The following is a 19316-nucleotide window of genomic DNA, read 5'->3' as shown; positions in this document are numbered from 1 at the left end:
GGGAGGGGAAAAAACCAGCAGGAACTTGCAAGACATTGTCGTCTTGCGAAGCAAGCCCATAGGAAATTCGTTTTGCGAATCACCTCCAAAACGGAAAACTCTTTCGTCTAGCGAGTTTTCCGTCTTGCGGGGCACCACTGTATTTAATTGCTCATCTTCTAACATTATGTATGCCATCAAATGCCAAAAGTGCCCTTCAGCTCTCTATATTGGACAAACAGGCCAAGCTCTACGCCAAAGGATAAATGGACATAAATCTGATATCAGGAATCACAAGACAGAGAAACCAGTAGAAGAACACTTCAGTCTCCCAGGACATTCTAAACAAGATCTCAAAGTAGCTGTCTTATTACAAAAGAATTTCAGAAATAGACTGGAAAAAGAAGTTGCTGAAGGGCACTTTTGGCAAACTTAAAACCATGGAGAGACCTGGTCTGAATAGAGACATTGGATTCTTATCTCATTATACATGGTATATGTAGCTATTTTTAGCCATCTCACCCCTTGCTTTTCCTGGAAGACCAATTGCAGTCGTTAATAGTCATCAACAGATTTACCACACCTATCAGCCAATCACCCATTCCCACCACCCTTCTGAGTAATACCCCTCCCCACCCTCTCACTATATATAAGGGTCTGGTGACTTCTGTTTCAGTGTATCTGAAGAAGTGTGCATGCACACAAAAGCGCATACCAATAACAAACTTTGTTGGTCTCTAAGGTGCTACTGGAAGGAATTTTTTAATTCATTAACATCGTTCAATAATCTGGGGAATAATCTTCCTGAAGCTCTAATTGGCTTCTCTCTTCATTGCAGATGGTGATGAATTGGAAGGGAAGAACAAAGGGGACCACAACAGAATCCACACAGCGGAGAAATCAAATAAATATTCAGGGTGTGGAGAGAACATCCGTCAGAGCTCCCAGTGCACCTCCCATCAAGGACACAGCTTCATTCGGAGGCATAGCCTTACTTCACACGAAAGAACTCACAGTGGAGAGAAATTGCATCAGTGCTTGGAATGTGGAAAGAGCTTCAGTCGGAAGCATTCTCTCATTTCCCATCAAAGAATTCATACAGGAGAGAAACCCTATCAGTGTTTGCAGTGTGGAAAGTGCTTCTGTCAGAGGAGCAATCTGACAACCCATCAAAGGATTCATACAGGGGAGACACCCTATAAGTGCTTGGAATGTGGAAAGAGATTCAGACTGAGCTCAGAGCTCACTTCCCATCACAGAATTCATACAGGGGAGAAGCCTTATCAGTGCTTGGAATGTGGAAAGAGCTTCAGTCAGAGCAACAGTCTCACTTCCCATCAAATAAATCATACAGGGGAGAAACCCTATCAGTGCCTGGAATGTGGAAAGAGCTTCAGACAGAGGCACGGTCTCACTTACCATCAAAGAATTCATACAGGGGAGAAACCCTATCAGTGCTTGGAATGCGGAAAGAGCTTCAGTAACCGCCAAATTCTCACTTCCCATCGAAGAATTCATACAGGGGAGAAACCCTATCAGTGCTTGGAATGCGGAAAGAGCTTCAATTGGAGGACTAGTCTTACTTCCCATCAAAAAATTCATACAGGGGAGAAACCTTTTCAGTGCCATGAATGTGGAAAGAGCTTCATTCATAAGAATACTCTCACTTCCCATCAAAGAATTCATACAGGTCAGAAACCATATAAATGCTTCCAATGTGGAAAGAGCTTCATTCACAGCCACGACCTCACCATCCATCAAAGGATTCATACAGGTGAGAAACCCTATCATTGCCAGGAATGTGGAAAGAGCTTTAGTGAGACTGGAATACTTGCTGCCCATCGAAGAATTCATACAGGGGAGAAACCCTATCAATGCTTGGAATGTAGAAAGAGCTTCACCCAAAGGGCCCATCTCCTGAGCCATCAAAAAACTCATACAGGTCAGAAACCCTATCAGTGCCAGCAATGTGGAAATAGCTTTCGTGAGAGGGGTAAACTCATTTCCCATCAAAGAATTCATACTGGGGAGAAACCCTATCAGTGCTTGGAATGTGGAAAGAACTTCAGTCGGAGGGATAGTCTTACTTCCCATCAAAGAATTCATAGTGGGGAGAAACCCTATCAGTGCTTGGAATGTGGAAAGAGATTCAGTCAGAGCCACAGCCTCACTTCCCATCAAAGAATTCATACTGGGGAGAAACCCTATCAGTGCTTGGAATGTGGAAAGAACTTCAGTCGGAGGGATAGTCTTACTTCCCATCAAAGAATTCATAGTGGGGAGAAACCCTATCAGTGCTTGGAATGTGGAAAGAGATTCAGTCAGAGCCACAGCCTCACTTCCCATCTAATAAGACATACAGGGGAGAAACCGTATCAGTGCCTGGAATGCGGAAAGAGCTTCAGATGGAAGGTTAGTTTCACCTCCCATCAACAATTTCATACAGCAGAGAAACCATAACTGTTAGAGGGGTGTTTTCCTCTGGTGGCAGATGACAGAAGACTGTCTCAACATAAAGATTTATGACAAAGCAACAAACAGCAAAGCTTGTGGGTGTTTTTCTGCAGGCTAAGTTCAAACTGCAACTTTTCCTTCCTAATCATGACCAGCAGTAACTAATCTGCCCAAAGCTCACAGAAACAGTTCTTAAAGGTACAAACATCCTTACTGTTTCTTTGAAGAATGACTCCCAACAGTAACAGTGCTTGGAATGTTTAAAGAACTAATAATAATAACAACAGATACAGGTAGGTAGCTGTGTTGGTCTGCCATGATCAAAATAAAACAAATTCTTCCAGTAGCACCTTAAAGGCCAACTAAGTTTGTTATTGGTATGAGCTTTCGTGTGCATGTACACTACTTCAGATACCAGGCATGAATAAACTTAGTTGGTCTTTAAGGTGCTACTGAAAGATTTTTTTAAAAAAATAATAATTTATTACTTGTACCCTGCCCATCTGGCTGGTGTCCCACAGCCACACTGGGCAGCTCCCAACAGAATATTGAAAACATGATAAAATATCAAGCAGAGTTGTTGCTTAGTCGTGTCTGACTCTTTGTGACCCCCTGGACCAGAGCACACCAGGCATTCCTGTCTTCCACTGCCTCCCGCAGTTTGGTCAAACTCATGCTGGTAGCTTCGAGAACACTGTCCCACCATCTCATCCTCTGTTGTCTCCTTCTCCTTGTGCTCATCTTTCCCAACATCAGGGTCTTTTCCAGGGAGTCTTTTCTTCTCATGAGGTGGCCAAAGTATTGGAGCCTCAGCTTCAGGATCTGTCCTTCCAGTCAGCACTCAGGGCTGATTTCCTTCAGAATGGATAAGTTTGATCTTCTTGCAGTCCATGGGACTCTCTAGAGTCTCTTCCAGCACCAGAATTCAAAAGCATCCATTCTTCAGCGATCAGGCTTCTTGATGGCCCAGCTCTCACTTCCATACATAAAACCATAGCTTTAACTATATGGACCTTTGTCAGCAAGGTGATGTCCCTGCTTTTTAAGATGCTGTCTAGGTGTCACGGTCCAGTCTATGGGCAACCGAAGTCCCGGCTGAGGATGTTGAGACTGGGGGCAAGATGGCAGGGTGGGAGCAGGAACGAGAGTCCAGAAGCCAGAGGTCCAAGGGTCAGGAAGCAGGGAGTCACGAAGTCAAGGGTCGGGAAGCAAGAAGCCAAACGCAGCAAGGCAGGAAACGTGTTGCTGTGGCAAAGAGCCGAAGGGAAATGCTGACCTTATATCCCTTCCTGGTTACTGCCACCAGGTGCTGTGAGTTACTCACTTGTGCGGCTGTGCCTTGCCTCTTCAGAACAAACTTAGGAAAGCCCCAGTCCTGCAAAGTCATTCTGGTCACGGGGCCTGGCTCCTGCACGCACTCCTGACACTAGGTTTGTCATTGCTTTTCTCCCAAGAAGCAGGTGTCATTTAATTTCGTGACTGCCGTCACCATCTGCAGTGATCATGGAACCCAAGGAAGTAAAATCTCTCACTGCCTCCATTTCTTCCCCTTCTATTTGCCAGTAGGTGATCGGTCCAGTGGCCATGATCTTCATTTTGTTGTTGTTGAGCTTCGGACCATATTTTGCACTCTCCTCTTTCTGCCATCAAGGTTGTGTCATCTGCATATCTGAGGTTGTTGATATTTCTTCCGGCAATCTTAATTCCGGCTTGGGATTCATCCAGTCCAGCCTTTCGCATGATGAATTCTGTATATAAATGAAATAAGCAGGGAGATAATATACAGCCTTGTTGTACTCCTTTCCCAATTTTGAACCAATTAGTTGTTTTATATCCAGGGCTAACTGTAGCTTCTTTTCCCTCATAGAGATTTTTCAGGAGACAGATGAGGTGATCAGGCACTCCCATTTCTTTAAGAACTTGCCATAGTTTGCTGTGGTCAACACAGTCAAATCCTTTTGCTTAGTCAATGAAGCAGAAGTCGATGTTTTTCTGGAACTCTAGCTTTCTCCATAATCCAGTGCATGTTTGCAATTTGGTCTCTGGTTCCTCTGCCTCTTCTAAATCCAGCTTGCACTTCTGGGAGTTCTCGGTCCACATACTGCTTAAGCCTGCCTTGTAGAATTTGAAGCATAACCTTGCTAGCATGTGAAATGAGCGCAATTGTGCGGTAGTTGGAGCATTCTTTGACACATCCCTTCTTTGGAATTGGGATGTAGACTGACATTCTCCAATCCTCTGGCCACTGCTGAATTTTCTACACTTGCTGGCATATTGAGTGTAGCACCTTAACACTATAATATTTTAAAGTTTTAAATAGTTCAGCGGGAATATCATCACTTCCCCTGGCCTTGTTATTAGCAGTGCCTTCTAAGGCCCATTTGACTTCACTCTCCAGGATGTCTGGCTCAAGGTCAGCAACCACACTACCTGGGGTGTACGAGACATCCATATCTTTCTGGAGTAATTCCTCTGTGTATTCTTGACACCTATTCTTGGTGTCTTCTGCTTCTGTTAGGTCCTTACCACTTTGGTCCTTTATTTCCCCCATTTCCCTAACACAGGGGGTGGGATTTCTTCCTCCCAGTTCCCTCCACGTAAACTCAGGGAATGGGATCTGTTCCGGCTCAGTGTCTGTCCCAGAGATTAAACGGAGCCAAGAACACTCACCATAACCAATGGTAGGCTCATCCTACACGAGTAGGACCTTGATAAAGATACATGCCTGCCTGGCATGCTGTCTCCCTCCTGGTTGATCGGGAGCTACAAAAGCTTTCTTCAGCCTGAACATCACAGCAACTGATGCCAAGAAGCATCAGCACACTTACGGAACAGCAGAGTATTAACAGTTCGCGTAACAGAACTCAGTAGCTCACCATTTTGGCTAATCTACTTTATTTACATATAATTGACTCGGAGCATTCTGACTTAGCTCCATCCTCTTTCTCATCAGACAGCAATGAGACGGAACAAAGGAAAATAGTCCTACTTCATGGTACAAAGCAACATAAACATCCTGTCTCCGTCACTTCCCACTCTGTGGAATGAAAACATACACCGTCATGTGATAGACAACAATCTCATGACTGCAGACATGGAGCAGGAATCCCAACAAAAAGTCTGCCTTGGATTCGTATCAAGATCATTCTATCATTTTTGAGATTGCATCCCAGTACAGCTTTTGCACCTCTTTTGTTGGGCTTTTATGGAATTATTTTATGGGATTCTTGATCGCAGTAGGAGATACAATGGTCATCTGAACTGAATTCACCCGGTCTCATCCATTTTAGTTCACTGATGCCCAGGATGTCAATATTTACCCTTTCCATCTCATTTTTGACCACATCCAGCTTACCAAGGTTGATGGTTCTTACATTCCAGGTTCCTATGCAACATTTTTCTTTAGAGCATTGGACTTCCTTTCACTTCCAGGCATATCCGCAACTGAGCGAGCTTTCGGCTTTGGCCCAGCCACTTCATCAGCTCTGACTCTACTTGTACTTGTCCTCCACTCTTCCTCAGTAGCATGTTAGACGCCTTCCGACCTGAGGGGCTCATCTTCCAGCGCCATAACTTTTATATACTTGTTGACTTTATCTATGGAGTTTTCTTGGCAGGGATACTGGAGTGGCTTGCCGGTTCCTCCTCCAGGTGGATCACGTTCAGTCAAAACTCTCCACTATGACTTGTCCATCTTGGGTAGCCCTGCACGGCATAGCTCATAGCTTCCCTGAGTTATTCAAGCCCCTTTGCCATGACAAGGCAGTGATCCGTGAAGAAGCATCAAGCATTAAATAGTTTATTTCCTTGACATCTGATGGGAGGGTGTTCCACAGGCCAGGGCCACTACTGAGAAGGCCCTCTGCCTGGTTCCATGTAGCTGCACTTCTCGCAGTGAGGGACCACCAGAGGGAAATGTACTAGGAGCCAATGTAGGTCTTTCAGGACCGGTTTTATATGGCAGCAACTCCCAGTCACCAGTCCAGCTGCCACATTTTGGATTAGTTATATTTTCCAGGTCACCTTCAAAGGTAGGCCCACGTAAAGCACATTGCAGTAGTCCAAGCGGGAGATAACCAGAGCATGCACCAATCTGGCGAGACAGTCTGCGGGCAGGTAGGGTCTCAGCCTGCATACCAGATGGAGCTGGTAAACAGCTGCCCTAGGCACAGAATTGACCTGCATCCCCATGGACAGCTGTGAGTCCAAAATGAATCCCAGGCTGTGCACCTGGTCCTTGAGGGGCAATTACCCCATTTAGGACCAGGGAGCCCCCCACACCTGCCTGCTCCCAGTCCCCCAAAACAATACTTCTGTCTTGGCAGGATTTAGCCTCAATCCATCCTCCAACCGTCTCCAGACACTCATACAGGACATTCACTGCCTTCACTGGTTCTGATGTAAAAGAGGTAGAGCTGGGTATTATCTGCATACTGATGAACACCCAGCCGAAATCCCCAGATGATCTCTCCCAGTGACTTCATATAGATGTTGAAAAGCATGGGGGAGAGGATGGAACCCTGAGGCAGCCACATTGCCACTTGGTAGGCTTGGCATTGAGCTGTAAACCGTGTCTGGTCCAATTCAGAATGAGTTTTACACCACTAGTGCTCTAGAGGTCTCAGCCATTCTTACATTGCCCTCAGCTCTGAGGAAAACCATAGGGCTGTCCGGGCTCCATTCAATCAGATATGGCGCTTCAGAGCCAGACAGTCAACAGCCATGGTTATCTCCACATTCCAGTGGGCCACCAGGGAATCAGCTGAAAGGGTTGCTGTGCATAAGAGAAACCCGATGGACAAGCAGTGGCAAGGACAGGTCCATCTGCTTCAACCAACCAAGTCTCTGTCATGGATGCCAAGTCAAGTCCTCCATCCACAATCAAGTCGTGGATGACCGCTGTCTTGTGAATTGCTGACCTGGCATTGCACAGCAGCACCTTCAGGTCACGTGGATCTCCCTTGTTGATTCCAGTATCCTTCCAGTCAAGACCAGACCTGGAGGCAGGGATAGTCTTCAAACAATGACTAAACCTGCCTCCTCAGAAAAGACATGGTCTGGTCTTAGTGTAACTCCTCCTCCTACGCGTGATCACAGAGATCGGGTGTCCCAGTGCATCCTACCCCCCCCCCCCTGTGGAACCTGGCCCAGCCATTCTGTTGGCTGGTCCCCACTTCCAGGCTGCCCTGATCTTCTCCCCTTCAGTGCAAAAAAACAAACTATGCAGTAAACCAATAAGACAGTAGAAACTAATTTTAATTACCGTATTTTTTGCTCTATGAGACTCATTTTTTGCCTCCTAAAAAGTAAGGGGAAATGTGTGTGAATCTTACGGAGCGAATGCAGGCTGCGCAGCTATCCCAGAAGCCAGAACAGCAAGAGGGATCGCTGCTTTCACTGCCCAGCAATTCCTCTTGCTGTTCTGGCTTCTGGGATTCAGAATAATTTTTTTCTTGTTTTCCTCCTCCAAAAACTAGGTGCTTATTGTGGTCTGGTGTGTCTTATAGCGCGAAAAATATGGTAAACTATACCCCAGCCACAATTAAACATTTATCCCACCCCCAACAGAGCAAAACCGGGGACGGGACGGGACGGGACACCAAAATTTTAAACACCACAGACTGAAAACTAGTTTAAAATGTTTAAAAACATTTTAGACATTTGCCCCAACCCTAGTTTGTTCCAGTGAGTTTGAGCTCTTCAGGACTCACAGCAGGGCAATGTCTCTCTGCCCTCCCAGGAGTCTCTTATGCGGAACATCAAATGGTCCATCAAATAATTCATGCCGGGGAGGAAGCATATCAGTGTTTGGAAAGTGGAAGAATTGTAGAGTTGGAAGTAAAAGTAAAAGGTAAAGGACCCCTGGATGTTTAAGTCAAAGGTGACTATGTTGTGGCGCTCATCTTGCTTTTAGGCCACGGGAGCTGTCGTTTGTCCACAGACAGCTTTCCGAGTCATGTGGCCAGCATGACTAGACCACTACTGGAACATGGAGGACCATGGCGAGTGCCAGAGCGCACGGAAAACACCGTTTACCTTTCCACTGCAGCGGTACCTATTTATCTACTTGCACTGGTGTTCTTTTGAACGACTAGGTTGGCAGGAGCTGGGACAGAGCAACGGGAGTTCACCCCATCATGGGGATTCGAACCGCCAACCTTCCGATCAGCAAGCCTAAGAGGCTCAGTGGTTTAGACCACAGCACCACCTGCGTCCCTACAACAGTTGCAAGTACCCTGGGGTCATCTAGTCCAACCCTCTGCAACACAGGAATCTCATTTCAAGCATCCCTGAGAGATGGCCATCCAACCTCTTCTCAAAAACCGCCATTGAAGGAGAGACCACAAACTCCAGAAGGAACCAGTATTTTCCAGTTTCTGCCCTCAAAGACTTTAGCCATGACCTTCTGCCCCACTGCCATAAGCATCTTTAGCTCCCTAGTTTCTGTGGCAACACTTTGGCCCAAGTTTCCATCATAACATGCATACGTTGGAGAAAATAACAATTTCATAAAACTGCATTTGGATTATTCTGTTTTCTTTTTAGCCTGTTGCCTTGCTAAACTGAAAAAGCCTGTGCCTGCCTACTTTTTACGTTACAGAACCAGCTGCTTTTAGGTCCTGTACATAGCAAATGTCAGTTCTGGAATTCTGACTCTATGGGGACTGTTGAATGTTATATGTAATCACATGATATATTATGAGGAGGGTTGATCTGAAGAGCCAAATGATTATTGTGACATTGGGTTGCAACTATTAAGATTGCTGTGATTCTGTGATTGGTTAATAGGAATGACATGTGCAATTTGGAAGTGCATTTTTTTAAAAAACCATTGTTTTGGATGTGGTTCTTTGCATGCACATTTGTATTTCAATAAAGGCCTATCTTTTCACTTGGAGACTGCACCCTTTTCTTTTGGGTTTTTATGTGTGGGTAATCTCTTTGAATTTCTCCTACATATACATGACTGGATTTTAAAAACAAGTAAATCTGAATGTGATTTATAATGAGCCTGAAACACTAACATTGTTGGTAGAAACAACTTTTTAAAACAATCAAAAAATGAATCAGAAATAATTTTTAAAACAGACTTTTTTCTTACCCTGATGTTCGGTTTACAGAGACAGGCAGGGTCTTCAAGTTGCAGTGTCCTCTGCAGAGGGGGGAGTCATCCCTCCTAACGCCTCCACCTTAAACAGGTGTCTGTATGCCAGCCCAATCACCAGAGGAGTCCTGGCAAGGCAGGACACTCGTACACAAAGCAGGTGGCTAAACAGCAACGCCAAAGGTAGGGCCCCATAAGTTGCTCCCCATGTCAATCATAAACCAACAGCCGCCTCCACTGGAGGCAACAAATGCTGCAATGCACTGAAGCGGAGGAAGATAGAGGAGGGTGGAATGTCGTTCCCCCATCTGTAAACTGAAATTCATGGTAAGAAAAAATTATGTTTTTACTAGATGGAGGGGGGGGGCGCCATTCCTGATAGGGATCTACCAGAACAGTATCCCAGCATTGGGGAGGGCTTCCTCTGCCTCCAGATCCCTGTGGAACTCCTTCTCTGCAGCATCCGAAGAAGTTTGTACCTTCGGGACGGCCTCTCCCGGTCTGCCCCACGGAGCACCTCAAGGTCCATAAATAGCAACACCCTCAAGGTCCCGGGCCCTAAGGAAGTCAGATTAGCTTCAACCAGAGCCAGGGCCTTTTCAACTCTGGCTCCGGCCTGGTGGAACGCTCTGCCTCATGGGACCAGGGCCCTGCAGGATCTGATTTCTTTCCGCAGGGCCTGTAAGACAGAGTTGTTCCGCCTGGCCTTTGGCTTGGAGCCAATTTGATTCCTTCCCCCTCTTTTTTTCCTTTCCTTTCTCCTCCTGTGATGAGGCTCCATTTTAATATTTTAATGTTTCAATATTTTAATGTATTTTAATCTTGTTTTTAAGTTGTATTCATTCAACTTGTTTTTATTGTTGCTTGTTAGCCGCCCTGAGTCCGGCCTTGGCTGGGGAAGGCGGGGGTATAAATAAAAATTATTATTATTAGTAGTAGTAGTATTATTATCATTGGAAAACCTTCCTTAGGGGGGAGCGGGGCAGACTGATGCAGAAAAATTCAATCTCATATTTTATGTAACAAAAACGAGTCAAATAATATATTTTTTTGCTTTATGCATGGCATAACTAATCAATATTATAATAGCAGTCAAAAGAACAATTATAGTTAGAAGATAATAAGAATATGACGACTTGAGTAAAAAATGGGTTTTGTATCATTCTGCCCCACCTACAGAGAGCTTTGATACATTGGATGTGGCACTTTGATACAAAGTGTAAATTTTATGAGAATGTTAAGTATTTACAAAAATTTAATGAAAAAACTTTTTATTGTGAGAGATCATAATCAGCCTTGCAATTGGTTACTTAAAATCTAAATAACGTATCAAAACTAACAGTGTTTCACATATATCATAGACTTTACGGCAGGTTTTCTTAACAAAGCATCAAAACATATTAATCTTTCCTCAAACACATCCATTTAAGAACGAACTTTGGAGAAACTTTAGAAAGTATAAGAACTCACATTAGGTAGTCAAAAATAGTAATTTAAACAAAAGGCTTATAACAAATAAGATAATTACTGAACGTTTAGCTTCTATTGTACATTATGTCCACTGAAGTCAATAGAAAAAGTATACAGTGGTACCTCGGGTTACATACGCTTCAGGTTACAGACGCTTCAGATTACAGAATCCGCTAACCCATAAATAGTACCTCAGATTAAGAACTTTGCTTCAGGATGAGAACAGAAATCATGCTCCGGTGGCGCAGCAGCAGCAGGAGGCCCCATTAGCTAAAGTGGTGCTTCAGGTTAAGAACAGTTTCAGGTTAAGAACGGACCTCCAGAATGAATTAAGTTCTTAACCCCATGTACCACTGTAAAGAGATGAAGGGTAAAGAGATGAGCCCTTTGATAAATTTGGTTTTGGCAACTGCAAAACAACATACAAGATCCTGATTTTCCCTGAGATATGACACTTGAAAATCGGTTGTATTATATTTAGAAATGATTTTGGCCATGTAGTAAACAACAGTATTTTTCTTTTCAAATATAATGAGTAGGAAATCTCCAACAATTTTATTTTCAGGATTGGGAACATCAAAAATTGTACACTAGCAGGGCACTTCTATACGTATCAATGTGCCCCATGTTTTAGTGTATCAAAGTGCCTGAAACAGACATTTTCAAAAAATTAACACTTATTAATAAAACCACTGAATTTATTTTAAAATCACATGTAATCCTGATAACTAGGTGGAATAACTTACCTTTGGTCTTTTTAAATCTTAACAATTTAAAACAGCATTGGAACACTTTTACATTTCTCATAATTTTTCATTTGGCTGCACTAAAAACACACCTACTCTTGTCGAACGCCAACAGCTAACTGGTGGGCGGCATAGTCACAACTGTTGTACTCACACATGTATAGACGTGTTTCTCGAAACTGAAATATGGTTGGTGTATCAATGTGCCCCTTACATCAATGTGCCCCACCTCCCCCTACATGCCAGAGAGGCTGCTTCCCTGGGCAAGGAAGGAGCAGGAATCCCTAAAGGGGAGGATCTGTATGTGATCCCATCTCTAGAGCTCACATAAACACCAGAGGGAAGGTGGCCGGGGCGTAAAAGGCAAAAGCATTGGCCTCGAATGCAGGCCTCAGGGACGCTTCTCCCCGTTCCTCCCATAGAGACCTGGGACCCCTTCTCCAGGAGGGACCTCTGAGGAGGAGGAAGCCAGGGCGGATCAGTCCCTGGACCTTGGAGGCAATGCCTGGACTCCTCTGGAAAGATGCAATATAATGTTCCATTCCCCATTGGCCAGGAACCTAAGCTCCTTTTGGGGTTGTCATTCCGCACCTCACGTTTCCTCCAAGGCCTCGGGGAAGGAAACTGAGGCAGGCCTGGCCATGGCAAGAGGAAGAGATCTGGCTGCCCCCAGGGGATTCAGGGTGGGGGGCCTGCCTCTTCCTCTGGCCATGGCAGCCCCCAGGAAGCCTGGAAGAAAGGCAGGAGACCCTCAGCAGGGAGCAGCCAAGTTTGGTTCTTCTCCGCAATGTCTTCCTCTTCTGAGAGCTCCCTCTCTTTCTTCTCTGGGCTGGACTGGGAGGACCCCAGTTGATCCAGTTCCCCTCAGTCTCCCCACTGGGTTCCAGTGCCCCCCTGAGACCTGCAGGGATCTGGAGTGGAAGCGACTTCTCCTGTTGAACTACCGCCTGAGGGGGAAGAATAATCGAGGTCCGCCCAGAAAGGGCTCCTGGGATCCTGAGGAGCCAGAAGGGGTCTGGCGAGGAGCAAGGCTGTTCTGCGGAGGCAAAGCCATCATGGCAGGAAGGCGGCTGAGGACGCCCCGTGAGCGCTGGCCCCCGAAGCTGCCACCCTCCTTCGCTGGGAGGAGAGACCCCCGAGAGCGTGGGATCCCCGAGGTCCACAGGGAGCCATGACGTCTCTGGGAGCGGCTGGGGCCTCCAGATGAAACAAAATGGCGTTCCCGCCTTTTTCGGAAAAGAGCGGGAAATGCCATCTCCTGGCCCTGTCGCCTCCGTGGGTTCCTCCTGGGCCTGCCTGGCCATGGGGGGGGGGGGATGCAGCTGCCCCCAAACTCTTCCCTTCCCCAGACATTGAGGGGGGGCATTAAGAGAAGGAGAAATGAAGGAGAAGCTGGGAGGGGAGCAGCCAAGAGGGAAACTCAGGGGGGAAACTCCCTCAGGAAACCTGGCAAAGGAGAGGACGAGGCCCAGGGGAATCTGAAAGGGGATTGGCCAGCTCTCAAAGGGAGAGGCTTCTGATTGGTCCTGCTCTGGGGTGAGAAATGGGGTCACGTGGTTCTGAGAGCCCAGTATAAACTGGTTTTCTGACAGGAAAGGCAGGGAAAGGAAGGAGTTGGGAGGGGGGAAGAGTCCCAGAGTGGGGGGGGGGCTGCCCCGTGAGCGGCATGTGCCCCTCTCCCTCCCTCCCTCCCCAATAGTGGGCTTCGCCTTTCCTGCCTGTGGTGCTTTTACGGGGGGGGGGCTTCCACACCTCCCCCCCCAGGATGGCGTGTCTGTTTCATTCCTCGCGTGGGACACTTCCTCATCTGTCTCTCTTCCTGGGCAGCAGAGATTATTTCCGGAGGGGGAGGGATCTCCTGGCTGGGAAGCCCCCCCCCCTCCATTCTCTCCCCCCCACTCGCTGATCGGGAGGGTGTTTTTTTGAGGGGTGTCTTGATGGAGCCATTTCTTAGCCTCTTCTCCCTCCCAGCCTTTCCTTGGGATTCAGGAGCCTCTATGTTGGAGGAGGGGGAGAGCCAAGGTAACCCCCCTCATTGCCATCCCCGTCTCTCTTTCGGTTAGTCTGGATCAGATGTGGGCTCCTTGGGGCAGAGTCCTTGGCACAGACGGGGGGGGGGCAGCCCCTTGAGCGCAGGCGCAGAAGCAGAAGCAGGAAAACTGCGGAGAGGGAGGGGTGCCCTCGGCTTTGCAAGGGTTAAAAGGAGCAAAGCTGGATTCCTAGAGAGGACAGGAAGTGAAGGGGGGTCAAGGTCCTCCATGGCTAAATTCCCTCCCTCCCACATCCCTTCCTGCAAGCGGAGAGGAGGTGGCTTTCTTCTCTCTCCTTTGCAAAAGCTTCCTTGGAGCCCCTCCTGGAATCCGGTGAGTCTCCTCTCTCTTCCCCCCACCCGAGAGTGCAATGGGGAGATTGGGGTCCCTGTTCAGATCATGCAGGGTGGGGGGAGAAGAGAGAAGAAGAGGAGGAGTTTGGATTTGATATCCCACTTTATCACTCCCCTTCAGGAGTCTCCAAGCGGCTCACATTCTCCTTTCCCTTCCTCCCCCACAACAAACACTCTGTGGGGTGAGTGGGGCTGAGAGACTTCAAAGAAGTGTGACTAGTTCAAGGTCACCCAGCAGCTGCATGGGGAGGAGCGGAGAATCGAACCCGGTTCCCCAGATTACGAGTCCACCGCTCTTTACCACCACACCACACTGGTCCTCCCTTGTCCTCTCTGCCAAGCCAGGGAGGGGGTGAGTTCGCAGGAGGTCTGCAGCTCTGTTCTTCCTTGGGATCCAGATGCTGCCTTCCTTTTTGGGAGGGGGCTTTGAGCACAGGGAGAAGAAAAGCCCTTCTGCATCTGCAGCAACAAAACCAGACCACTTCCTCTGTCCCAGATGCAACAACACATGTCTCTCCCCTATTCAGGCTAAACAGGCGAACTAATGTCAAAGTAGATTTTAGATGTATTCTCAGGAAATGCTAAAGCAAGGATAAAAGACTCCTTCTCCCAACAACCTGGGACAAATGAGGAGCGATTATCAATAACTGGGTGCCTTGTGCTACTAACAGAGGACATGGAACACATAAAATCCTTCCCCCTCCCCCGACTGTGATAAAATCCTTACTATCCTGATAGGTACTTGTAAAACCTTCTGGGAGAACATCTATTTTTTTTTTTATAAAATTTTTTATTGCGCTTCTTTCCATAGGTAAACAAATTTGTTTGGACAACAATATACAAGAAACATTTTCCATATATATAAAGAAAAGCATAGAAAAAAGAAAAGATCATTATAAAATTTTTTCAACATCTTTTTGGACCTCCTCGCATCCTCTCAGCATTGCGTTCATCATTCTAACCAATTCAGCAATTTATTATCTTATTTCCCAACTTATTATACCTTTGTATTTATTATGTTACCAATTTCAAAAATTTGTAATTTAATTTTAACACTGTTAATAAACATAATATTTTGTTTCTAGTTTGTCTCATTTTTTCCATCAATACTTACTTTATCATTTACTTAAAATAAATTGCAGAAGCATAATGTTTCTTAATCGTGCACAATCTTAACACTCAAACAACTTATAATGTTTTTGCAAATAGTCCTTAAATTTTTTCCAGTCCTCCTCCATTGTTTCCTCGCTCAGATCTCGAATTCTGCCGGTCATTTCTGCCAACTCCATGTAGTCCATCAGCTGCGTCTGCCAGTCCTCCAGTGTGGGTAAATCTGGTGTCTTCCAGAACTTTGCGATAAGAATCCTGGCTGCTGTGGTTGCATACATAAATAAGGTTCTGTCCTTCTTTGGCACCTTCCGGTCCACCATACCCAGAAGAAAGGCCTCTGGTTTCTTAGAAAAGGTATATCTGAATACCTTTTTCAACTCATTATGTATCATTTCCCAAAAGGCCTTTACTTTCGGGCAGGTCCACCAGAGGTGAAAGAATGTCCCTTCTGCCTCCTTACATTTCCAACACTTATTATCAGAAAGATGGTATATTTTAGCCAACTTGACTGGGGTTATGTACCACCGGTATACCATTTTCATAATATTCTCTTTCAAGGCACTACATGCCGTGAATTTCATACCGGTGTTCCATAACCTTTCCCAGTCCTCAGACATAATGTTGTGTCCTACATCCTGTGCCCATTTTATCATGGCAGATTTAACTGTCTCATCCTGTGTGTTCCATTTAAGCAGCAAGTCATACATCCTCGAAAGTACCTTAGTCTTTGGTTCTAGTAACTCCGTCTCCAGTTTCGATTTCTCCAACTGGAAACCCACTTTTTTGTCCATTTTGAATACCTCTTGAATTTGAGCATAATGTAACCAATCTCGCACCTTACCTTTTAATTTGTCCTGGCTTTGGAGCTTCCAATTGTCTCCAACTCTTTCAATCAGTTCCCAATATTTTGGCCAATAGGCCTCCATATTGGGCTTTTTTTTAGAAATCTTGGCTTCCACAGGTGATAACCACCTCGGGGTCTTGTTTTCTAATAAATCCTTATACTTCATCCAGACGGCAAAAATTGATTTTCTGACAATATGGTTTTTGAACAATTTATGAACCTTCGCCTTGTCATACCACAAGTATGCATGCCAACCATACACATTATCAAACCCCTCCAGATCTAGGACATCGGTGTTTTCCAACAGGAACCAATCCTTCAACCAGCAGAAGGCTGCAGCTTCATAATACAACCTTAAGTCCGGCAGGGCAAACCCCCCTCTTTCTTTTGAGTCGGTTAGTATTTTAAATTTTATTCGGGGCTTTTTGCCCTGCCAGACAAACTTAGAAATATCCTTCTGCCATTTTCCAAAACATTCCATTCTGTCCACGACCTGAAGGGTTTGAAATAAGAATAGCATTTTTGGCAAAACACACATCTTTATAGCTGCGATTCGGCCTGACAAGGTAAGTTTCAATCTTGACCAGATATCCAGGTCTTTTTTAATTTCCAACCAACATTTTTCATAGTTATCTTTAAAAAGGTTTAAATTTTTGGTGGACAAGTATACCCCCAGGTATTTCACTTTTTTAACCACACTTAGCTCTGTCTCTTTCTGATACCCCTCTATCTCTGTAGGTGGGAGAACATCTAGCAGAAGGTCTGTGGGTTTTGATAAACAAGCTACCCTACGCCTTTGGGAATCTTGTCAGAAGAGGAGTGCAAAGCTCACCTCAGGAGTTTTTTTAAAGGGTCTACATGCCTGGTGTCTTAAGAACAGAAGAGATTTAGGACATGTGGAAGATCTATATTTTGATGGCTTCCATGCCAGGGTGGGGGCCACATTTTGGGACTGGAGACTTGTGAAGATGGTGTATAAGCACAGACGATATCTAAGGAGGAGGGGTGTATTAGTCTCAAGATATTTCAAAAATGTGGCATCACCGGCTCCTCTGCTTCCACGTATAGATTTGGTCCCTATGCAACTCTTGACAGAGGCGGATACGGCCACAACATCTGTTTGGCTTGCGATGAGAGAGCTCAAAGATTGTGAACAGGGCTCTCCATAGAAAGCACCTAGAATGGCATGGGGGCAGCTACATGTAATATCTACTCTGCTCTTTTCTGCCCATGCTCTGGGGTTGCAGGTTTCAGGCTTGGGGACAGGACAGGGGACTGGTTTTGGTACCAAGTTCTGTCAATTATCCCCACTGAGTTCAAAGCGATCTATTCTCAGGTCACTACTATGCAGACCGTGCCAGCCTTACGAAGTGGAGTGAGGAGCAAACAGAGGAAATTCGAATGACTGGAGATGTTTAGAAATGGGGCTTCTCTTGGGAAGGGGCTGCCCCATTTGTGCTTCTCCAGGGGCAGGGGAATATCTAGGGCAAGAGAATCCCTGCAGGGCCTCTGAGGCTCCCTTTCCTTCTTCCTCTCTCCCAGGACCCTCCAGCTTGTTCTGGCTCCTTGACTCCTCAGGAAGGATGAAAGAGACGGATCCTGCAAAGCTAGCGAGGATGGAAGGGGGAAGATGGACGGTTGACCTGGTCAGGTTGTCTCCTGCATCCCTCCCCACAACCTCTGAGCGTTCCCTCCCAGGGACCTCCGAGAGATCTGGTGAGTCCCAAGGGAGTGGAGCTGGGGACCTGGATGGAAGGAGCTGGAGAGGTATCAGGGCTTGCTCAGTTTGGGGGTGGGAGGAGGCAGGCAGGCAGATGGAGATGGAGAAGGAGAGCAGTTTATTGGGTTCCTCCACCTGCTTCCTGCCTGCACCTTTGTAATCTGCAGGCATTTTGAGCTAGGAATACAGCTGAACCTCAGAAGTCGAACAGAATCCCTTCTTCGACTTCCGAGGCGCGACTTTTGATTGCTCTCGCAATTGGTTTTTTTAAAAAAGATATTTATTAAAATTTTCAAGAAATTACAAAGTAAAAAAAGAGAAGACAAAAATACAAAAAAGAAAAAATACAAAGTAAAAAAGAAAAGACAAAAATACAAAAAAGAAAAATGCAAAGTAAAAATAGTTAAAAAAAAAAACAATTCTGTCATAACATATTTTTCATTTGCTTATTTCCCTGGACCTCCTCACGCCTTCCTTCTATGTATTCTAGTTCAAATTATTATTTCAGCAAATCCCTCCCCTTTTTATTCATCTTAATCTTCAATTTTTAAATATTATAATATTTTTTTTTTTACCTATTAATACCCATTTTCTCATATTCCCTTATAGCATTACAGCTAAAGACCACTTAGTTTCAATCCAACATCATTCTAACATTCATTAATTTTACAGTATTTCCGTAAATAGTCTTTAAACTTTTTCCAATCTTCTTCCACCGACTCTTCTCCCTGGTCTCGGATTCTGCCAGTCATTTCTGCCAGTTCCATATAGTCCATCACCTTCATCTGCCATTCTTCCAAGGTGGGTAGATCTTGTGTCTTCCAGTACTTTGTGATGAGTATTTTTGCTGCTGTTGTGGCATACATAAAGGAAGTTCTGTCCTTCTTTGGCACCAATTGGCTGACCATGCCCAGGAGAAAGGCCTCTGGTTTCTTCAGGAAGGTATATTTAAATACCTTTTTCATTTCATTATAAATCATCTCCCAGAAAGCCTTAACCCTTGGGCACGTCCACCAAAGGTGAAAGAATGTACCTTCAGTTTCCTTACATTTCCAACATTTATTATCGGGCAAATGATAGATTTTTGCAAGCTTGACTGGTGTCATGTACCACCTGTATATCATTTTCATAATATTCTTTCTTAGGGCATCACATGCCGTAAATTTCATACCTGTGGTCCACAACTGTTCCCAGTCAGCAAACATAATGTTATGTCCAAGATCTTGTTCCCATTTAATCATAGCAGATTTGACCGTTTCATCCTGAGTATTCCATTTCAGCAGCAAGTTATACAACCTTGACAAAGTCTTAGTTTTAGGTTCTAACAGTTCTGTTTCTAATTTTGATTTTCCCCCAATGGAGTATGAATCATGAGCGACAGTGGGTTTTCTTTGGGAAAACAGGTTGCAAACAAACTTTTCAGCAAGAAATTTTGGTTCTTATTCCTCCACTGAAATGGAACAAACAGTGGAACAAACAGTTGTTTTTTCTATTAACTTGAATAC

At 45.3% G+C, this 19316-nt stretch overlaps 3 protein-coding genes across 4 annotated transcripts in view; all 3 read left to right on the top strand.

Annotated features, from left to right (window-relative positions):
- LOC308580600 (uncharacterized protein) overlaps positions 1 to 5033 on the top strand; it is a 32212-nt gene extending 27179 nt beyond the window's left edge. The window contains exon 4 of the mRNA XM_081182496.1: positions 818 to 5033. Within this exon, the coding sequence (XP_081038622.1) occupies positions 818 to 2439 (1622 nt within the window). The 3' untranslated portion in view covers positions 2440 to 5033. The remainder of the gene's footprint in view (positions 1 to 817) is intronic.
- LOC308580628 (uncharacterized protein) overlaps positions 1 to 19316 on the top strand; it is a 114960-nt gene that overhangs the window by 26251 nt on the left and 69393 nt on the right. The gene's annotated exons all lie outside the window — the stretch shown is intronic.
- LOC308580582 (uncharacterized protein) overlaps positions 17634 to 19316 on the top strand; it is a 28883-nt gene continuing 27200 nt past the window's right edge. For both annotated transcript variants that reach the window (XM_081182440.1, XM_081182439.1), the window contains exon 1: positions 17634 to 17807. In XM_081182440.1, the coding sequence (XP_081038566.1) occupies positions 17675 to 17807 (133 nt within the window). In that variant the 5' untranslated portion in view covers positions 17634 to 17674. The remainder of the gene's footprint in view (positions 17808 to 19316) is intronic.

This window comes from Podarcis bocagei, assembly GCF_964188305.1.
Source record: "Podarcis bocagei genome assembly, chromosome: 2".
NCBI lineage: Eukaryota > Metazoa > Chordata > Lepidosauria > Squamata > Lacertidae > Podarcis > Podarcis bocagei.
Note: the sequence above shows the minus strand (reverse complement) of the source record. Positions and strands in the feature narration are given on the sequence as shown.